General features: G+C 38.8%; 1 protein-coding gene across 4 annotated transcripts; it reads left to right on the top strand.

Moving 5' to 3' along the window:
* Positions 1 to 399: 399 nt before the first annotated feature.
* On the top strand, positions 400 to 21,597 carry LOC144001194 (ligand-dependent corepressor). 4 transcript variants are annotated; one of them, XM_077495304.1, is made up of 7 exons: positions 400 to 548; positions 7,148 to 7,213; positions 7,530 to 7,609; positions 7,688 to 7,820; positions 9,035 to 9,352; positions 9,441 to 9,540; positions 15,913 to 21,597. In XM_077495304.1, exons 1-7 carry the CDS (start codon positions 452 to 454, stop codon positions 20,252 to 20,254), a joined length of 5,136 nt encoding a protein of 1,711 aa, XP_077351430.1. In that variant the 5' UTR covers positions 400 to 451; the 3' UTR covers positions 20,255 to 21,597. The 4 variants fall into 4 exon arrangements, with proteins under 4 accessions (XP_077351430.1, XP_077351434.1, XP_077351431.1 ...); XM_077495308.1 differs by lacking the exon at positions 15,913 to 21,597 and adding an exon at positions 10,997 to 15,755; XM_077495305.1 differs by having other exon boundaries at positions 407 to 544.
* The last annotated feature ends 1,799 nt before the right edge of the window (positions 21,598 to 23,396 follow it).

Genomic DNA, 23,396 nt, shown 5'->3' with positions numbered 1-23,396 from the left:
GAATATACCCCATGAGATTGCCTAAAATATATTTCTAATTTCTTAATTATTAAAATTATTTTTTTCACCTTATGTATCAGTTAACCCCCCTGTAGCCCCGGGACATTAAAAAGCCGTGCCTGGTACAATTTTTATTTAACCTTCATGTGAAAGAAACAGATTTTAATTGAGCCCTTATTTCATTGACCTTATTTTTTTACATTACTATATAAGAGTGCTATTATTGCAAATACACAATGATACAATGTCTTACAATACTGGTATTTAATATACTTTTATATTTTTATTCTCTATAATACAATACATTAAAAACAACACTTCGAGTTTGTTTTAAGAGGAATGTGTACGTGTAGGGATTTCCCCTCCACAATGCACATCGACGCGCGCGTTCACGCGCCCAAAGCTTCCTCTCGGCGTGCGGGTGCCCGCCGCCGGAGAAGAACGACAGAAAATGGCGAGTCAATGTAAAAGGCAGCAATGCTTCATCGACAGGCGCGGCTTTCGGCAAGAACTTGACTCATGGCGGCACAAACTCATCCACTGTGTAGGTAAGAACCGAGCCAGCGACGACAAATCGGATTTAACCAGCTGAATTCTGCGTCTGTTCGAGCGGGTTTGGTGTAAATAATCAACTCACTTCGGGGCATCTCGAGCGACTTTTTCTCCCACCTCAAATGTTTATCCTCATTCGGAGTCGTTGTGGCAATATTACAGCTTGTTTCATTTTTTTGTTTCCTCGCCCTCTTTAGTGTTCGGGTTAGGGGATTTAAATACTTTAGAGAGGGGCCGAGTGTAATTGTAGTTTGTTTAAAGGGCACCGTGGTCGCTTAAAGGGAGTGACACAGGAATTATGGCCCCGCGTCGGCCAAAAGGCGCATTCCCATTTCTTTAAATCAAATGCCCGTTGGCTTGTGTTGTTAATAACGAGGGCACATTGCTATTCGCTTTCTCATTATGCGTTTTAATATATCTAAACATCGCGCTTTTAAACTAGCTCCTCCTGGGCACGCGCATGACCACAATGAGGAAGTGAGTGGGGGAGCTTCCGCTTTGGACCGACCTACTCCACCAAACAACCTCAGAAATATTCGGACTAGATGGACTCCCAAAAGCCTGTAAATGTATAATAATACAGTATTACAAGTATTCTTCCCACCAAATCCCTTCTTAATATTAATTGAGCAATAGCATTTATATTTCTTTATATCTCTGATTTTCTCTTTCAATTTGTTGCTAAAAATACTTTATTTGTAATAACGAAATTATGGGTAAGATATAATACATTTTCTTCCAGGAAATGCAGCTCACTGGATATTTTCTCTCAGACCACTTTCTCAAAATTCACGTTTTAGCTCCATGCCCAAATTAGAAATTGGGTTCCTCCCTGGGACTTTATCAGTAATCTTGTGTTGCCGTAACACCAACATATGCTGTACATAAAAAGCGATACAAATAGATAACTTACTGAATTTAACCCTGGCAGTTGGGGACACATTAAAAAATTATTAAATTAAGTTGTGTACCATCAAAATAGTATATCAACCAGTGCATATATCAACACATGAGTATGCCTACAGGAACATAAATGAGGTGGAGGTTGAAGTTGATAAAGCTTCTACACATCTTGTAAAAACACATTTCATAGATGGAAAATGACAACTGGTGTATTGTCTCCCTGTTGTAAATTATTGAAGTACTGTATGTTTATCCAGTAGTTTGAATCTTGGCATCTATAACTACTGCCAGGTACTACAGTCCTGTCTGGCCCACGAAACATGTCACCATTTTTCATGAGAATAGCCGTTGTAAGTTAGTTGCTATTCCTACCAGACAATTTAAAATACCATGGCTAACTAAAAGTGAATGCAAATCTTTGAATTTGACTTCCCTTTGCAATGGCGGCTTCTAATATAGTATGTACTGTATTAGTGTAATTACGTACTTGAGGTTTGACTAAATCAGTCCCCTGATTCGCTGTGATCAACTCTTCATATTAGGAACTATTCCCATTGCATCCTTCTTTATTTCAAGTTAACTAACGTCACTAAAATGTGCGTGAATGTTGACGTTAAAGGCCCGGTCTGCCGTTTTCACTCAGGAAAATGCACTTTTTAAATACAGGATGTACACACTTTAACTTTTTCTCAATCTACACATCTGGGCTTGTTAACGTTTGGTGGTGATTTTGTCCTACCCCAAACGGGGCCGGGCGAACGTGTCGGCTGCGTGACGTCACTCCCGCGGCAATTTGACTGCACGCACGGATTATTATTTTTTTATTATTTTTTCGCTCGCTCACTCACTCACTCACTCACTCACTCACTCACTCACTCACTCACTCACTCACTCACTCACTCATTCACAGAAGTGTGAAGAATGTGTGAATCTCTTACCATAGAGTGGTGTTGGTTTTCAATGAGGGCTTGTGAACCAAAACCATTTTCACAATGCCACAAAATTTGCCACCTAATATTAACCTTGCCAGCAAGCTGAATTCTTGTGGTATTTGTGAGTTCGCAAACTCCGGAGAATACATCTTGTCCTGCTCATGCTGATACGTTTGCAGCCAACCTTTTTTTTTAGGTCGGGCCAATCAGGCTGGACGAAACCAATAAGCACCAATGGCAGGGGGGGAAACAAATCTAACAGACAAATGTACGCTACAATTAATTCTGTTCTTGCAGAATTACTTACCGTTTCCTTGTTGAATTTGAACAGGGAGAGGCGCTTTGTGCATTTTTATCTGGTAAAGATGCAGCATCGTCCAATCAACTCGAAGTAGCAAGTCCCTCCTTTCCCAAACGGATCTACCGAGTGAAGTCCCAGATTGATACTGTGAATAACTCCCTTGAGTGGCTTGTGAGGTTAACCTAACATCAAAAATGTGTGGGTTCGGTTACCAATAAAATTGTAGGCTTAGTGACAGTTAAGTAATCGATTTCCACAAGAGCTCTCCTGGAAAGGCACGCTGGTATACTGTAGCCTCCTGGTAGATTGTTCAGAAACCTTTTAGACCAATCACTGTTACCAGGTGAGCTCTCATAACGGACTTATCCAGAACAACTCGCCACTTGCTTAGTTGGGTGCTCACCACTGAAAACACAAAGACATAAGACATAATGGTTGTTTGTTACATGCCACACTCCCCTTTTATGATTGACAAACCTCTCTTGTGTTTGGGCAGCAATTGTGAAGCACCAGAATACATGACAAATGCACCAGCCTGCTGCCCGTAGAAAGACCTTTTCTGTCCACGACAACAAGGACATACTTTTGTTTGGCTTTTTGGTGGAGAGGGCCGCCTCACGCCAACACCATCACCCCGCTCGTTGCTCAAATGGACATTTTGTATTGGTGTGCAGTAAATCCACGGACCCCGAGACAAGGGCAATTGTCCTATAAAACAGGAGCAACAATTGTTTGTAAGTTTGCTTGTACATGCGTTCATGGCTCAGCAGCCTACAGATGTGAACCATCTGCTTGAACATACACATTCTCTTTGGATTTGAAAAATGTGCGCTGGAAGATCTACGAAATATTTGAAAAATGTACAAAATATTCTGCTTTTTTCTCTGTCTGTAGATGTTCCACATAACTGCCAGCTCATTGCTTGCTTTTAAAGAAGATCCATCTACTGTACAGTACTCGCAAGGAACACCGTGTGTAAACACTTTGCTTATTCCTGTGTGTGATCTAAGCTGACAGACTACCTCCATATTTTGTGGCTATCTCAGAAGGTTCCAGCACATGTTTTGTAGCTGCTTGATCTGTGTGATGGACTATAGTTTAGGACAGGGGTGGCAAACTGCAGTCCTCGAGGGCCGGAGTCCTGCAGGTTTTATAGATTTCCCTATTCGATGTGCAGCTGATACCAATTAACAGGCTCGTTATCAGGCTTCTGCAGAGTTTACTGATGAGCAGATCATGAATCAGCTGTGTTGACGAAGGGGAATATCCAAAACCTGCAGGACTGCGGCCCTCGAGGACCGGCTCTCGCCACCCCTGGTTTAGGATGAACATAGTCACACTGCGTTGCTCAGCTAAGTCATGCAAATTTGCCATCCCTTCCTTATCTCATCCCCATTTTTAACTTTACTGTCATGGAATGTTTCAGTGTAATGTCAGTGACATGCAAAATTAACACACAATCTGAATAGTGCGCCATTTAGAAAACATGATGTCTTTAAAGATTAAAGCTGTCGTAGTGTTTTGGGAGACAAGGCAAACATGGCAGGTTCACAGGATATGTTTTGGCTGTACTGTACGCTGATTTGAGCAGAGGGAGCGCCTTTGCTGTGAGTTGTTGCACTGTATGTGTACAGTAGTTGGAGTGGGGGATGGGCTGAGTGGGGGTTGATGCAGTACTGTACGCCCTTAGCAGCGCAAGAGGAGCAGAAGGGTGGGTCATACATGGGGAACGCATATGATGAGAATGCATTTTTTTGGAAGGACTGTCGTCAACAATGCCATACTTGTTTGGTTTATTTTGGAGATTTATTTTACACAAGTTACTGAATCATTAGTGTCTGGCATAATTTGGGGGAAAAAATGTATAGAGAATATAAAGAAGAGAAAGTAATATTCAGCTATTTAGTTATTAATGTTAGCAAGTTCATATTCTGATATACCTCACAAAATTGATCAATAATCACATGCGATTTAGTATGGCTGGATGGATGGATTCAATTCCGAATTGGCACACTCACATCGAAGATGTTTTCAAGTCTCGTCGGGCATCATGCAATATATACAGTGGTACGAGGTAGGGCTGCTCAATTATTAGTCACGATTATGTTGGTAATAATTAAAGTCACGATTAGGCCGATGGGTGATCGTTTATTTTTTTTTTTGTACCCTTTTTTTATTATTATTTTCCATTTTTACAGACGAGATTAAATGGTATTTAATTGTTACCGTTTTATGACATGTCAGCTACTTTGCCACCTTACCAAATCAGGATTTGACCACGTCACTGTCGGGTTCACTTTGGTATTAAAAATGTAGGTCAGGACAAGGGTTTGGCTGATTGTGCAGTGCTCACCTTGATCAGACTTAAGCACCAACACTCTCTGGAAACTGTTAATCCCGTCGCTTTTTGGCCACTTTTTTTTTTCTTCTTCTTTTTAACCAGTCAACTTTTTGAAATGTTTCCATTCAACCATGCTTCATAAATTTTTATTTCTATGTTGTTATGACAAATAATCAAGTAAAGCTGTAGCTTGTATTCAAACAACTACGGTTGTTTTAAAAAAAAAAAAAAAAAAAAAAACTTAAATTGCAAAATCTCTCCACTTTCAAGAAGTCATCTTTAATTTATTTACTTATTTATTTATTTTGTGGCTATGAAACCCTACTGACCCTGGAATAATTGGAAATGTTAACTTATGTACGAAAGCCCTGTTTTGTTCTCTCACATGGCCATCAATGGAAAATGGGAAGTTGCTTGCTTGATTTTTGTATGAATTCTGAATAGTTCTGGATTAAAGTGCTGTCCTCTATTGAAGGTTAATGACATCCTGTTAATTCAATTACAGTAGGACTTTAGAAATGAAGATCCTATTAACCTAATGACCCAATTATTCTCCTCAGTCGTAGCCAAGTTTCAGTATTGTGAGGTTTTAGGGTACAGTATTGCACTTTTTTTTGTACTTTTCTTCATGTGTGCTTAATTTAGTATCTGGCACAAATTTGTTCATTCTACTTCAAAGCCAATATTCGTAGCAGCATCTCAAATGTGTCCCAATTCTCTGCTTAGCCTCATTAAAATGATGAAGGCTTTTTTTATTTTTATTTTTTAAGATTGGATATTGTAAAAATTGGTGCTTAATACCTGCAATTTTTCACACTATTGGCATAGGCAGCAGCATTTTATCACTGACCATTATGTTCTGTTTTTATTTTGTAAAGCTTGCAGAAAGGCTAAACGGACCATTAATATTTTATACACTGCACATGTAACTGCCTACATGTATTCATTTTTTTGTCTTTAAAGAACTTTAAAGATGAATGTGTGTAGAGGTTTTTACCCAGCTCACTCTCCTCTGCCAGTACGAAAGGGTTAATAATGCCTCAGAGTCATGGCATTACTCAATGACACAGTTTTTAAATGCCCGAAACTGAATTCTTGGAGAGTAGTTGGATGTCATGGTGCTGCTCTGTCAAATGAAAGTGGTTGACCTACTTTCTGGGCCTGCCTCTGAAATATTTCAGAAGTAGGATTGGGTGGCTTCAGCTGAGTCCTGTGCAGTAACCCAGAAACAGACTCGTGCTGCAGCTAAAGGCAAGGCTGTGTTCCACCACTTCACGCCCCCTCTGCTCGCTTTGGCTGTGTATAAAAAAAAAAAAAAAAAAAGTGGGTGGGAATTTGTAGGGAGGCAGAGAGAGTGCATTTTTAACACATGACAGCGTTTGGTCCAATTGACTGAGTTGGCAAAGAGAGTGGATGCTTGGGGATCGTGTATTGTAAGTACATCTTTTACTGAATTGTCACTTTCTATCCTTCATGTCAGATTTGCTTTCATGGTGGCCTTAAAGACAGTTGGGAATAATGCACACATTTTACATGCGGCTCAACGGACAGATGTGCCATGTGACCTCTTTAGCGGTTGATTTGATGCATGTAGTGCTTTTTAAATTGGTTATGATGGCCCCGCAGCAGTAAGCATGCATTGCATACAGTATGTACATGTTGTTTATTCAGTGCAATGACAACTCCTTTTAAACAACAAGCTCTGCGGGATCCCACAATTTCACATTTTGGATGGTTTCATTGGATCTGCTGAAGCTGCTAATCAGCCAGTGAAAGCTTCACAAGACTGCAAAGAATGTTTTGATCATTTCACCTGACAGTCATATTTCTTTTCCGTGTTACAGTATGCACTCGCTTCCTAACTTGCTTTAGTTGCCTGGCAACAGGAGGATGAAGGACATGTTAGTGTTGAAGTAAAAAACGCGAGATGAAAGCTGATAATGTGTATTTTAACTGCATCAGGGGGCTTGCACACAGGTGCTGTCAGGATGACACAAACAAATGATAAATTAGACTTTTTTTTTTTTTTTTTTTCTGAGAAGATCGCGTCATTTGAGAGATACAAAACGTAGCACCACTTACGAGAATTCTTAAAACAAATGTCATGTCTCCCTTCAGGTTTTGAGAGCATTCTTGAAGGTCTGTTTGGCACAGAGCTGGTAGAAGACCTACAATTATTTAAGGGTAAGTCTTGTACAATGCTTCTTCATATAAATCAGGTGAATGAATGACATTGTATTGAGTATAATCTGTTCACTGTGCCTAACGAGGCAGCTGAAGAGACAACCAAGTTGGTGTTTTAGATGGCGAAAGAGACAATCAAATATCCTACAGTCGTTTTAATAATGCATGCTGTGATACAATAGGGGTAATTGTGTGTCCGTCATATCTGCACTGTCAATATTGCTTTAGTTGAAGTGGAATTCATAGATTAACACTTGGGAAATGCATGCAGTTGATGCACATTTGTAATTGCTTGCCATATGTTTGATGTCCACAGATTTAGAGCCTGTAGCGGTGTCTGATTGGTCATTTGATAAAAATTGTTTATTCTGCTGTTTTAGAAGAGATAAAGTTAAGGTAAGAGTTTTTATCTTTTTCCATACATTTTCAGTATATGCACATTCATCTTTCCTGAACCATTTCAACACTTCACAGGAACACTTGATTGGCTTAAGTAGCGAGGAGAGTCAAGATCCACTCAAACCCCTCATGGTGAAAGACCAGAGCAGCATCAGCAAATTAGAGAAGCAAGCTGAGGAATTTCTCAGTGCAGTCCTCTGTAATAAAGGTGAGCGATTTAGCACTGCTTTTACACATACTCAAAGCTTTGGGGTATGGACATGCATGACAGCCATGTTACAGCTGTCCTGTGACAACCAGACACACAACTCTTCCTTTCACCGTCAAACATTACTTCATTAAAATTAAGCAGAAGTTGTATTCCCTGTAACCTGATGTAAATAATGCACTGTTTGAACATTTACTTTACTTTCACAGTGATTCCTTCTTTTACCACTAGCGGGAGCCCTGCACTAATGGTACTCGTACAACGCTTTCAGAACCACTGTTTTAATGTTAAAGTAGGCTGTGTAGGACATACAGTATGTGCAAGCATAACGGTTTCCTATGACAAGCCGTTTTTGTTCTGCCGAGCTCATAACTATGTCATTAAAGCTTTCCTTTTCCTCGAAAAAAGACATTCATTCATTCATTCATTCAGAAACATGCAAGCATTAATCAGACTTGTTTCAACATTTTTTTTTTTTTTTATTGTCAGTCATCAGCTCAAAACATTCTGTCCATTATCCGCAGAATCAAAATAATGACACATTTGCTTTTATCTCCACTGCCTGGAGTCTATTTGCTTGCTTCAAAGCAAAATGGGGGTAGAGAATTCTAGCAGCAAATGGAAAACATTTTCATTAAATAACATAACTTCTACCAGTCCAAAAAAACTGTGGTTATGTCATCTTCTATTTATAACAAATGTACATGTATCGTTTTTAACAAAACTTAACTGTTTTCACTTATTGTCTAAATCTAAATAAAGATTGAGGAAGAGGTGAAGTTAAATGACACTTTTCAGACAGTTCAAGTGTCCAGGAAAGTTAATAGATTACAAATTTGTAAAAATAAATAAATAAATAAAAATAAATAACTGAGCACTTGGGTAGTTATATGCCACGGAAGAGGCGGGACGTGATTTTGCACATCAGTTTGATTCCGGTCCGGGTTGCGAACGCGCAACCGAGGGGCACAAAGTTGGAAGCACAAGTAATTTGACGCAGCCCACACGACGCAAACCGAACCGGAACCAAACTGATGTGCAAACACAGTCCCGCCTCTTCCGTGGCATATACCCCATTAATACCCTTTTTTGTTTTTCTGCCTGACAGCAATTATATTAATGTTGTAATTACTACCTTGCTTTATATTTTGACTACGGATTCCAAAATAAGCTTAACCAAAACAGTTCCTGTTTTTTCACAACTCACCTTTCAGATGTGCCAAGTTTCTCCGACCCACACATCCCAGTAGTGGCGCGTGAGATCCTCCAGAAAATGATCCGACAATTTGCCGCTGAATATACCTCAAAAACCAGCTCTCCTCAGGATAGTGGCTCAACCACCCAGCCAAGCTCAGACCAAAGCCCGCAGACCCCAACCGTGACTTTTGGAGCTACACCTAGCAGCCCCGCCGCCACCGTGGCGGGGCCCGCACACAGTCACAACCCCGTCCTCAGCAAACTCCTCATGGCCGACCAAGAGGCTCCGCTTGACCTCACCATCAAAAAGACTCCATCTGAGCCCAGTGAACAAGGTAGTGTTGAACCAAACAGTACAGGGCGGTGTAATTCTATTCTTCATACATATTCAATGTCCACTAAACTGTGTGTCACTTTTAACAGAGGGAGTCCTTGACCTGTCCATCAAAAAGAGCCGCCATAGCGGCAGCAGCTTGCCGGTCCCAAGTCCACGCCTTACTCCTAAAATGTCCACAATCAAACGGTAAAAAAAATTCCTTTCTTGGTTCTCTTCAGTTTCTCGTACTCCCCTTTTTGTTCAAAAAGAAAATCAAAACAAAAGCCACAGTTTGAATTAGTGAACGTGTACCTAAAAACAAAACAAAATAATGCAACAGAAACAGACAATTGCACGTTTTGCAAAACCTGGAAAGTGTACAGTATTCTCAAACAATACTACAATTTATTTGCACAATACATTGCATCTTTTGTAATGAAAAAAAAATACAATATTAACCTGCCACATGAATCCTGAATGGAGAATTTTAAATGATATTCAAAGAGGTTGAGGTGAGCACACAATGAGAAATAGCAATTTATGGGCTGTCAAAACAAAAGCATCAACTGTACATCTGTTGTTAACAGAAGTTGTTTGCATTTGATGCATGCACCCTATCAACATTCACGTCAATCATTTGTGTTGAGCAAAATTACTGCTGCTGCCAGCAGCAGGAAAATAAAAGTTCCCTCGGGAAGGGATTTATGCAAATGTTATTGTTATTTCACTTTGTTTATGTAATACAAATTTGATCAGATCGTTTAAAGCATATTTGAGGAACCTATGGCCCAATATAAAATGCTTGAGTGTTTGTCCTTAAAAAAAAAATAAATAATAAATAATAATCCCCAAAGCTATTTTTCAAGAAATTCTGATAATGTATATAGATAAATATTACTTCAATTATCGCAATTTTTTACTCCCATAACTTTACGATGGCCCACCATTTAAAAAAAGAACTTTCCCATTCACTTTAACAAATGCAATTGCATATTTGTTGACATTATCATTATCGTTGTTGTAGTTATTTTTTTTTTTTTTTTTTTTTTTTTTTTTTTTTTTTTTTACATTGAATTAGATTTCTTTAATCCTGCTGCTTTTTAATGCTGACACAATCAAGATTGAATGCAATCTAAGGTAGCTCTCCCTGCCTCATTTCGTAGTCACCTTCCATTGATTAGGCTTTCATTTGGACATAAATGCACAACCACCACCCTCTGCTGGCTTACTCTTTTATTGCTGTGCTTGTTCAGTGGTAACGTCACGCACAAAATGTCAAAAGCTATCAATGCATTTCTCATTTTGTGTTATTGTGCCAAGCTGCCTCACAGCAATGATAATTACTTGACATGCATTCTCTTCTTTCTGGTTTTACTCATTTTTTTACCTTTCTTGTGTTTGCCTTGTTTTATTTTGCCCGTTATCTTCCATTTGTGTCTTTTTGTTGTCGTAAGGAAATCAATGTCAGATTTGAGCCTTTTTTTGTGTTAATATCACAACCAACCATCCAGTCTATTAAAGCAAAAGAGTGATGTTACCAAAGCAAGGTCATATAATAAAGGAGTGGCCAACATCCTCCCCTCCCCAACCCATCCTCCTTTAGCAAAGAGAGAAAGGCACTGTGCAAGCTCTGCTTACACCCAATTTCCTTCCATCCAATCAGGCGATCCTTGAGCGCGGACCAACAGGATGGGAGGAGGAGGGAGAATATCGGCCACTCCGCCCGTTATAAGCCCTCCTCGTCTCTCGCGTACTCTCTGCACATCAAAGAGGAGGTTGGTCTGGAAAGCGACCCAGAGTCACCTCTCAGCCATAACCGCAGCGCCACATCCACTGACCTCTGTGGAAACGGGACGGCGCCCTGGAATTCCAAAGCTCACTTCGGGGCACTCCTCAAACTGAAAGCCAGCAGTGACGCTGGCGCGCACCTTAAAGACATTCCCAGGTTGTTGGAAGCCGCCGGCCTCTTCTCCAAGTCGCTGTCTAATGGTAAAGGAAACCACCAGGATGCCTACCAGGACCACAGCACCTCACTCTACCATTCCAACTTTGACCTCAAGATTCCCCAGGTGCGAGTTTTGACCACAGGAACAGACTCCGCTTGGGATGCTCAGCTTTTTGAAAATTCAGGGTCACTTTTCGAGAATAGCCTGGGAAAGAAGTTGCATTCCCTTCTGCCCCGGCAGAATCTCAAAAAGACCAACGGCGTTTTCTGGCCACACGACACGGACGGCCAAAACTGTTCCATGGATTCAGAGTCAGACCTTGCCAACAAACCATCGAGGAAGAAACGTGGCCGCTATCGCCAGTACAACACGGAGCTGCTGGAGGAGGCCATCGTGGTGGTGATGGGTGGGAAAATGAGCGTATCCAAAGCTCAGTCCATCTACGGCATTCCCCACAGCACTCTGGAGTACAAGGTTAAAGAACGCTTGGGGACTTTGAAACATCCCCCGAAAAAGAAACTGAGGCTGCTTAGTCAGCTCGACGAGCAGAGTGGTTCCCATTTTCCAAAGTGTGAAGAACTCCAGCACATCTCTGAGGAAAGAGAGAGCTCTTCCACAGAGAATGGGAGTGGGTTGCAAGATGGTAGCCCATCACCAAATTAATAATAATTACCCTAAAAATGTACAAAGAATGCTTTTTACGAGGCACAGCATGTTGCATTTGTGTCCATCAGCCCAAATAGTTGTTTCTAAATTGTGACACGAGAATGCAAATTCCTTAAAATTTACCAACCATATGTTTTTAACATTTCATGGTCTCTATGCACTACAAGATTTTATTAGTATGTGTATAATGTATTTATTTTGGGTTTTAGAATTTCCCATTTCAAAGTTAACTTGGCTCCTGACATTGAGTTCAACATGTTCAGAAGAAAATTGAAACGTGTCTGAGTGGTGCCCCTCAATGTCGACTGCCCGTACTGTTCTGTACACTCAGATTTACCTGTACATACATGCAGGAGGCCTTGTAAATAACAGTCAAAACATCATGAGAATGATGATATTGTTTTTTTTTATATATGTCTGACATGGACAGTTTTAGTGGTGCATTTCAAATGCATTGCTGGACACATGGAAAACCGTATGTTCAAACACTAATGTACTCAAAGTATGTATTGGCTCCACACAGTATATCTAATGTTAATAACTGTTGGTGCAGGTCCACAAGATTAATTTATTTTTTGTTTCTTTTTAAAAGATCAAGCACAACTGATTTTACAAGTGGAATTGTCTAGTTTCACTGTGCTATATTTATTAATGGTGATAGTTACTTCTTCAATGCCTTCACAAAGCCTCAGGTTCTCTTCAGGCTAAGATGCAAGACTTGTCTTAAACAGAGGATTCACTGTACACTCGTGCATACTGTACTCTATACCTCAGTCACATATAAGCTTCGGTAAACAGTCGTCTGCTCTTTTGCCACCTCAACTGTTATATCGAGTAGGCAATAATTCAGGATGTCTGACTTGACAGGACAACAACAATGTGTCCTAGTTTCAAATCACAGCTTACCTTAACTGTCGGTAGAATTTTAGTGCCAGCAGAAGCCTTCAGTGATTCAATTGAGTCACTTAAGGCAGAGCTTTTCAGATTACAGGCTTCAACTTGTTTTCTCTGAGGCAGAAGAAAGCCTATATGTCTCACTAATTGCTAGCGAAATATGAAGTGTTGAATCTTGCTCAGATCTACACAGTTGACACAGTAAAGCAACAAACGATATACACGTTCAGGTTTAGTGCCAGTAATGAGATATTTCTGTTTTGATTTAAATGGATAGTTGCAGTTTTTGTTTTGAGTGGTTGTCTTGAGATTAACTGCAACTAGACAAAAAAGTATATTATTTTTCCAATGTAGAACATTTAGTTTTTTTTTTTTTAATTTTTATTTTTATTTTTTTTACTGGTGGAAGTAACTGAATATTTTCTGATCTACTGACTGGGACACCTCCTTGTGCATTATCACATACCTCAGGGCATTCAAGACCTACTATTCTCTTATCGGGTTGATTACTGTACATGTATGTAGCAAATCATGCAGGCTTTTAGATGGACACCATTTTGAGTAGAGGTTTCGCTATAAACCTCAGTTGTTGTTTTTTTTTTGTTTTTTTATGGTATTTTTTTTTGGTTTGCAATTCTCAGAGGATAGATATGATGTAAATAAATGTAGTTTATTTCATTGTTATCAGTGGGCCAAACTCACATTCACAACCTGCCCAATTACCTTCATGGATTAACAAACCAATACAGAAGTTGACTTGCCACATCATTACAAATTCAAATGTCATGTCATGTTTAAATGGGGGGTCTGTTGCAGTGACAATCGGCAAACATCTGTCAGTTCAGTATTAACTTGACTGGCCCTTCATTTTTGCAGCAAGTAGTTGGCTACTACAGCTGATGTCTGAAAAGATGAAGGGATTACAACTGATACATAACAGTTTAAAAGCAGTTTAATGGGTGCAAATATAATGTAAATAAGAACATAATTGTGTGCGATAGCATGATTACACCTGATTTTGTGGACAAATGATGACGAGACAGGTCAAATTTGGAATTTTAATGTTGGTAAAGGTAAATATTGAGTAAATGCAGTATGCAATGTATAAACTAGTTTTTATAAATTAATAGATTAATCATTGCTTTATCTATCAATGAAAGTAAATTGATCTAATTGTGTTAAACCTACATAAATCGTTTATTTCATGAGGTTAATAATTGTATCTATTGATACATGATAAAAATAATAACAATAATAATAATAATAATAATAATAATAATAATTTTTGTCCTGTGCGAAATTGTTTTGAATCACTATATCTAATGAGCCAGGATGAGATCAACAAAAGTACTCTTATTTCTGTTGTAAGAGTTGTTAACATAAAAACTGCTAGAAAAAAAAGAAAATGAAGCAAAAAAAAAAAAAAAAATCATTTGCATGTCTGAGCTATATGTGATAAGTTATATGTATACTAAGGTTTCATTTTTGAAATACTACTGTTGTACATGTCCTTTATTGTTGAGTAAACAGCGTGCTGAGATGGTGAGCCTGAAATGTTCAGAAACTGTGCAATGGGTCTCTCAGGATAAGATACCTTCATAATCTGTAATATTCAGAGTGTTTATACCCATATTATACTCTAGAGATAAGTTAACGTGTTGTGAAATGCCGTAGAACTGAGTTGTGATGTGGTCTGCTTTTTATACAATAGTGGCTATTTTGAAAAGGTGTTAAGAAAAGGCATGTGTGTGGTGTCTGTATCGCTGTGCTGTAGTGAAAGGGCAAGAGAAACCCTCAGGGATGAAACCCTTACCTTTCAGAAGTCAGATACTCTTTACACCAGCAGGGATTGAAATTAGTTTAAAAAACAAAAAGTGCCACTTCGGCAATTCTTATTTTTATTCTCAAAAATATTTGTAATTAATCCCTTAAGATTTCCATGTGACATATGTTTGCCGTACTATATTTAGATTTAAGATGAAATGCATCTTTTCGCCCTCTTTTTATTTTTGTAGTTTGACAGTGAATGTCAATGTAACCACAGCTGTGGGTGGTAGATGACTTCTTACTTATTATTGATTTTTCTGCTCTAGTTTACATTGTCTAACACAAGCCTGAATTAATTTGGATAGCTGTTTTTTAACCACCAATCATGCCTCATTTTTGCCCTCTGCACAAAGGCATGATGGCATGATTTGTAACTGATGTAGTTTAAAGTGTAGATTTTTCTTTGATTTCTAAATGAAAGAAAAAGTTAGCCTTTCTTCCAACGTTTTAAGCCATATCCACAAAGTATATAAAGTTGGAGATCTACATTGAACATTTTAAAATTAAAATAGTAATTAATGATTATGTTCTATTTTGCAAGTGTCTCAGGAATTCATTTTTCCCCAATGTTTTCCTTGTTAGACCACTGTTTAGCCTTTTTTTCCCCACAAATTACTTTTTCCAGAATCCTATCATTTGTTTAAAAAAACAAACAAAAACAAAACAAACAAAACTATACTGCGTAAGAATTTTGTGCTCAAAACTACCTCGCTGACACAGCAAATATTTATAAAATACCACATTTTACATGTTGATCTTTTATCTCCATGAAATGACCTCTGTATAAATCTATCTACATTTTCGTTGTTTGTTGATTTTTGAAGAGCACTTGTTTATTTTTATTTGCACGAGAAAATGTTGACACAATGTATGTATTCTATATTTGCCCCAATGTATTTACTCTTTCAAGTGATAGAAAATGTAACATGTTTTAAAATCAATGTCTTGTGCATGTGTAGGATTTTCTTAATTTGACAGTGTGCAAAGAAGAAAACTGTAATGTCTGTAACAATGTAATTGGCCAAGTTCACTGGATTTAAATTGACTTAAAAAAAATCACTTATTCTTCTAATAAATATGCAATAAATATTTTTTATGCCTGTCCCCCCCACCCCCACAACTTCTACAACACACCGTTCTTTCTTTCACTGCAAAACCCACTGTTACCCTGAAAATTAAGAGAAATAACAAGAAATAACACTGCTTTTTTTGTAATGTCATGCTTCTTTTTTCTTTTTTCCCGCAGTGAGTGTCAAGACGTGCGCATTGCAAAGGCGAAAGAACTCCAGTCCACCTCGACACTTGAACAGTTTATGTCCAAACTCTGCCGCCACCATCAGAGAACAATTGTTGACGCCATAGGTTTCCTGCAGATGGAGTTGGAAGCCTACAAGGCACGGCAAAGTAGGGACTCAGGAATCCAGGGAGCAACGTGCTCTACTCCAAAATCTGGCGGAGTCACGCCTGAGAAGTCATGCTTGGAGCAAGAGTTTCCTAGCGAATCCACGCCAAAATTTGAAGTCTTGGATATGTCTTGTTCTATCCAAAACAATAGAGTCATGAAGATAGTTGCAGAGAATGTAGTTCCATTGACATCATCTGTTGCTGCTCGCCCTGCGTTGGATCTTCACAGCCCTGGGTCAGGGAGCAAACAGACTCCTATCCCTGTAGACTCAGATAACAGCCATCATGCTGACCATGCACCTCTTAAGATGAAAATCATGAAAAGCAGTAATGTTGCTGCTGGTAAAAAGTTATCTTGTGTGCTGACAACCTCGCTGACATCTGACTCCGACTCATTGGAGGACAAACAAAGTTACTCAAATTCACAAAACAGAATGGACACTCATAGCACTCGACTCAGTTCGTCTCTGAAAAGACAATCTCAGCTAGATGAAATCCATCATACAAAGCAGAGCAAAGCTGCGTGGCAAGCCAAGGATGTACCGAGCAAACAGTTTTCCGTTCCTGTGGCTCTTACTGCAGATTCACCACGAACTGCCAGGAAGACCATCAGGCCATCCTCTCATGCCAGACCGACTCCTTATCGGACACTTGACCCTGATCTTGGCCACTGTGACATTGTTTACATTGATAAACCAATTACAGAGTGTTTTAAAGATCAACGTCATTTGATTCCCCGTCGCAATGCTAGGAAAAGCACTCGGGGACATTTGTACGCTGATGAAATTTGGGAGTTAAAAACTGTCCGCACATTGGCAGGTAGGGGTAACTGTCTTAATCCGATGCCAGAGTTAATGACACTGGTTACCCCCAAACAGATCCTTTCCAAGCCTGAAGGTGTGCCCCCAGTAGATATGCCTTTTGCTGGAGCATGTAGAGAAACGATAAGTGAAGGGACACACTCAGAACATTCTAATGAAAGGATAGTACCAGGGACAGGAGAGATGGTCAAAGTGGCAGCCATTGAAGTAGAAACTTTAGTTGTAGTAGAAACTAGTCAGACGGATCAGGCTCAGAGCCAGTTAGAGACCCCATTACCTAAAATAAGCTCTCTAACAAACAACACACTCAAAGATAGCAGAAGAAATATCAGTACGGATGATGAACCACTCCAGCTAAAAGGAGATAAACCTTCTGATGACAAGAAAGTGAATGAATGTAAGGAAAGTGTAGCATATGCTTCATTTGAGGAGGCAAAGGAAACAGAGAATGAACCCGAACCTGAAAAGAATGAATCTACTGGTAAAGTAATGCCAGGAACAGTTTTAGAACAATCAGAGAAAATCAGCATGAAAAAAGCTGAATCTCAGATGTTAGGTGATAAAATGCACAGCAGTGAGGTGGTTCCTCTCCATACTGGCACACCATCACCCATAAATCATACAGAGAACCAAGAGACAGAAAAGGAAATGGGAAATGATGAGCCACGACAGGATATACTCTCTGAAAACGGTAAAAACACAGAAGGCTCTAACAACTCTGGTTCTACTGAGGAACAGGTAGTGAGTGAAGTAAATAGTCCAACAGCAACAATCGAAGAACAAGATGATACATACGATATCTCTTCAAAGACACTTGATACTCTTGCAAAGGAATTACCTCCTTGGCGTCGGAAAAAAGGCACAGTTATCTCTCTGCCGAAGAGACTACAAAAATCGCAAACGATAATCGTGGGCTATGTTAACGGGAGGCCCATATCTTCCTCTGACAGAAGTCTCCGTCGTAGATCAAACACCAGTAATACCTCACCAATGATTAGCCCAGTGAAAAAAAGTCAGAAAGTACTGAAACAGGCTCAGGTTGACTCAACTGAAGCCAATAATTGGGTGACAAATATCCCTGAAGCAGAAACGTCCACAGAATCCATCTTGAACACACCTGAGTGTCCACTAGTTCCAGCTGCTGACGTGCCAGAAAGCCCAACAATTGAAGTCTCACTGAAATCCAAACCGATCCAGCAACGCAAGCTTTTTCAGCAGGATGAACCAACTGAAACCAAACGACAGCTAAGATCAGCTGTCCAAAAACCAGAGGAAACTCTTGCATTAGCACCTTCTTCAAATGTAGTCCCATCCATTTCACCTCCAAAACTGAGCGCTCCGCCTGCTCCTCCAGCACACTCTCCATTTTCTCCTCCTTTAGCAGAGTCATCACCACCTGGGACCCCTGAACCGTCTCAAATGAACACTGTCCAAAAGACACCAATGGTGTTAAACGTTGAAAGTCAACCAATAGAGGAAACCCCAAGTTTGCTTGTCAGGCAAAAGTTAAGATCTTCAAAAGTGGGAGGAAAGGAAAGTCAAAATGAGAACCAGCAGCTTGTTGCAGAGTTATCCAGTCCAATGGAGGATCGAGGTTCCCAAAAGTTTGAAACATCAACAAATGAAACAAGAGGAAAACGTGTTCTTAGAATGGAGCCCGTGACACAGAAATCAAACGTATCATCTTCAGATGACAATGCTGGAAGTTCAGTAGACAAACCCACAAGAATGCCACTGAGGAGTGAAAGTAGCAAGGCGGAACAGCCCCCCCAACCCGACCCTCAATCCCCACCAGACAATAAGAAGCTCTCTTTGCGATCACAAAGGTTGTCTTCACCTTCCACCAGTTTGCCCTCTGTATCCGGAAAGAACACTGATGTCGAACCCTTGGCTAGAACACCTCCAGAGAAAATCATGAAAACTCAAATGAAGGCCCCTTCGTTATCTACTGCATCAGCTTCCCCTGTAATGGGACCAAGACACCAGCCGCGCAAACAGACAAACACCTTCTTAGAGGCATTGACTGGAGAAGAAAACAAACAGCTGCTTACCAACTTGAACCTCAAATACGACAAGATGCAGAAAGGCTGGCTGCAATTGGAGAAAGATGGCCAGACAGCAGCAAAATATAAAAACAAAGCAGACAGACAGGCTGCCATATGGAAAAGTAAACGCAGGGCCCGCAAGCAAAAATCTTTTGAGCAGCAGAAGTTCTCACCGGTGCAGATGCTCTTCATGAAGGATTACAATCTTCCCAGTATTTGTCGCTGGTTCCTGGAGTCAACAGAAACCAAATCTCTCGTCATTGTTAAGAAAGTAAACACGCGTCTTCCATCAGAGACTCAGCTGTGCTTCCACAGCTCGTCCAGCGGGTCGGGAGCCTCTCAGGGTGTTTTTCCAAGCTTACAAGCAGAGCGCTTAAAGAAACATCTCAAAAAGTTTGCCGTCACCTCTCCTGTGAAAAGCAATCCCAAAAGTCAGAAGCTGATCGCAAAAGCTCTGGAGCAGGAGATGCCCTCCGCCAAAGGCAAAGATAGGCGAGAACCTCCCAGTGCTGCTCACATTTGCAATCAGACGGACGTCCGTGTCAACGCTCAGGGACAAGGTGAACCCCAGAAAGCTCCCGGGAAGCCGAAGAATCCGGCGAGTGCCAGAATTTTGAGGAAATACTCCAACATTAGAGAGAAGATGCAAGTCCAGCAAACAAACGTGCGTTTAAAAGGCGTCTCCAAAAGCTTAAAAGCTAACAATTTGAAAAGAGTCCCCCAAGAATCCATTCCGGAATCAGCCGTCATTCCTCCTCTGAAGGCACCAAAAATATCCCTACCTGCTGCTAAGCCCATGAAAGCCACAAAAATGGTAAGAAGGAAAACATTTGCAAGAAAGCGGATGATGAGACATCGAGCTGCCAAAGCTCGGGATGTTAATCGGGTAACAAGGTGTTCACAGCGTCTGAGTTCTCTGGTCGGTGTGTCAAAGAGTAAAGCAGACAAAAAACCATCGGAAGATGACAATGAAGTGGAAAAAGTTGCCATCATCAAAATGAATGCTGGGAAATGTCAAACAAACGGCTCGCTGCAAAGAAGAGAAATCAAAGACGCTCCTGAGGCCGTCTTGCAAAGTGTGGACGTCAAAGCTCCAAACGTTCCTGACCAGGTGCTTACAAGATCCCAGAGAAAAATGGGAGCATCGTCAAAGAGGCCCAACATAGCCAAGGATCAAGTAGCTCCTAAACCTGCCAGGAAGTTGGAGGACACGAGTAAAAAAAGTGCTGTGAAGAGAAATAGCTCCGCCGTGTGGTCGCGTACCAGATCGCAGGAGCTCCTGGCAACTCCCGCTAAGCGTACCAGGACATCAAGATGAAACTGACCCAGTTGCAAACGCTAATCTGGAAAATCTTGATCTGGGAAAGTAAGACCTCACCAAAGTCAGTATGCAGATGCCTTTGGTAAAGATTTGACAGGACAAACTTTACTCTGTGTTGGCTCAGCACTTCAGGGATTGCACGGGAGGACCACGGTGGCTTTTTGTCTTATTTTATTTTTGGTTGTGCTTTCCGACAACCGGACAAGACAAAAACCTCTTCTTTTTTTTTTCTTTTTTTTTTTTTTTTCTTTTTTTTTCATGCTCCGTGGCATCCAGGTGACACTACACCATTTTCCCTCCATTTTCTATCCTCATCAAATAAAAACTGTCCGACCCGCCTTTGTGACTGTCGTGACCAGGTGCCTTATGTTATGTTTGTTAAAGAATTTCCCAATCTGAACTCTCAATCATGTCCGTAGTTGGAAAACAAAAGTGTATGCAAATAACGTGCTCATGTTACTTTAGCTAACAGGTGTATTTTTCTATGCCCACTTTCACAGCATTAAATCCCTCGTCGAATTAAGATGAAATACTTTATTTTGTTCATGTGCCTGCATGTAAGTAGGCCTGGCAGGAAAATGTTGCACCACCAGGGGTGTTTTTATTTTTTGTTGCAGGAAGCCTGTGGAGCATTAAAGGCACATTCCAGGCTGTTGAATTTGCATTTAACACTTTTATCTTGTTCATTTTCATCTTCCTTGATGTTGTAATGTGAATCCACACTATTAGTATCATTTTTAGCACTGTTTCTATCTCATTCTGGTTGTCCTCTCACATGTAAATGCAGACCTCTCCTCCCCCATTTTTATGATTGTTATTTAAGTACTGTGTGTCATCTCCTAAATGTAGCCCATCTGAAACAGACCACCAAATATTCAAACTTGAACAGGTTTATTCTCTACACATGATATTTAAGTATTTTTTGGTTTTGTATATTAGACAAAGAGAAGTTCTTTATTTGTGGTAATCCTAAGAATGAACTGTGCTGATGTAAAGATGGTTGTATTTTTGCTGGAGGTGATATAAAGATGGCTGAATTTGTTTGCTTTGTCTTTGGCTTTTTAATATTTTATTTATTTTTTATTTTTTAATCCTAAAAAGGCAGTGTTCCCTCAATTATTGCGGGTGTTACGTTCCAAAAATGACCCTCAATAATGGAATTGGCGTTAATTTCTTTTGCATTTTCCCATTAATTATACTTTTTTTTTTCCATTTATTACTTATATATTTTTTCATTTTGGTATGATTTTTAGTTTATTATAAATGCTTTTTCATTCATTATGTCGTTTTTTTTTCATGTTCATTTTTTTCCAATAAAAGTATTTTTTGTAGTTTCCTTATACAGCACAGTATATATTTTTTTCCGTTTACAAAATTTTATATACATATATATATATATATATATACATATATATAAACATACATACATATATATATATATATATTAGGGCTGTGAATTGCCTAGTACCTGACGATTCGATTCGTATCACGATTCACAGGTCACGATTCGATTCGATACCGATTAATCCCGATACGAATGGTCACGATTCGATACCGATTAATCCCGATACGAATTTATAAGTCGATTGTTGCGATTTTTTTCCATTCAAATTTAGAAAATACTATCAGTAAATTTGTACATGTACACTGTAAGATTTGTATGAATATATTTATCTAAAACTTGAGGCTTATAACCGTGAGCCACTGTACACAAACAGTTTGCAATCTGTTTCACATTTGAACAGCATTAAAATAAAAATATTAAGGCTTAATGTGCCGTTCATATAACATTCTTCCATGCTCAAGGTGTGAATCCTAAAAAAAAAAAAAAAAAAAAAAAATCGATTCTGCCAATTATTGAATCGATTCGAGAATCGCGCGATGTAGTATCGCGATATATCGCCGAATCGATTTTTTTAACACCCCTAATATATATATATATATATATATATATATATATATATATATATATATATATATATATATATATATATATATATATATATATACAAACAAAACAAAATAACCTACAGCTTACAGCTAAACAAAAAAAATGTCTTACTATCCGTGGTCATTTTAAAAAAAAACTGCAGTACAATACATGGCCATCTTTTTAAAAATGCCTTATTATACATGGTATTTTTTTAAATTACGCCTTATGATACATAGTGGTTTAAAAAAAAAAAAAATGCCTTACTTTTTTTTTTTCAAACCTAAAACACGCGTTACTATACATGGCCATCATTTTTTTATATAAAAATAAATAAATAAATAAAAGCCGTACAATACATGGCTATCTTTTTAAAAATGCCTTACTTTTTTTTTTTTTTTTTTTTAAACCTAAAACACGCCCTACATGGCCATTTTTTATTAAAAAAAATAATAATAATCCATCCATTTAGCAAGAACTGCACAATATGTATGTATGTATGTATATATGTATGTACGTATGTATGTATGTATGTATGTATGTATATATATATATATATGTATATGTATATGTATATATATATATATATATATATATATATATATATATATATATATATATATATATATATATATATATATATATATAGTGAGTCTTTAAAAAAATTACCATGTATATTGTAAGGCCATGTATTGTAAGGCATGTTTTAAGTTTAAAAAAAAAGAAAAAAAAAAGGCTTTTGTTTTGTTTTTAAACCACTATGTATCATAAGCAGTCTTTAAAAAAAATGACCATGTATAGTAAGGCATTTTTAAAAAGATGGCCATGTATTGTACGGCTTTTTTTTTTTTTTTGAATAAAAAATGGCCATATCTAGTCAGGCGTGTTTTAGGTTTAAAACAAGGCTTTTTTTTTTTTTTTTTTTTTTTTTTTTTTAAACTACTACGTATCGTGAGGAGCCTTTAAAAAAATGACCATGTATAAATAAGTCAGGCATTTTTAAAAAGATGGCCATGTATGGTACGGCATGTATTTATTTATTATTATTTTTTTAAGAAAAATTGACCATGTATAATAAGGCGTGTTTTAGGTTTAAAAAAAATAAATAAAGTAAGGCATTTTTTTTTTTAAACCAGTCCATCCATCCATCCATTTTCTTGACCGCTTATTCCTCACAAGGGTCGCGGGGGGTGCTGGCGCCTATCTCAG

Source organism: Festucalex cinctus, chromosome 14 (assembly GCF_051991245.1).
Source record: "Festucalex cinctus isolate MCC-2025b chromosome 14, RoL_Fcin_1.0, whole genome shotgun sequence".
NCBI classification, from domain to species: Eukaryota; Metazoa; Chordata; class Actinopteri; order Syngnathiformes; family Syngnathidae; genus Festucalex; species Festucalex cinctus.
This window is presented reverse-complemented; position numbering and strand designations above follow the sequence as displayed.

Excerpts from the sequence above, each read along its gene's own strand:
- LOC144001194 (XM_077495304.1), top strand. The coding sequence starts at position 452 with ATGGCGAGTCAATGTAAAAGGCAGCAATGCTTCATCGACAGGCGCGGC. Across the intron at positions 7,610-7,687 it reads TTAGAAGAGATAAAGTTAAG|GAACACTTGATTGGCTTAAG; the intron begins GTAAGAGTTTTT and ends AACACTTCACAG. Across the intron at positions 9,541-15,912 it reads AAAATGTCCACAATCAAACG|TGAGTGTCAAGACGTGCGCA; the intron begins GTAAAAAAAATT and ends TTTTTCCCGCAG.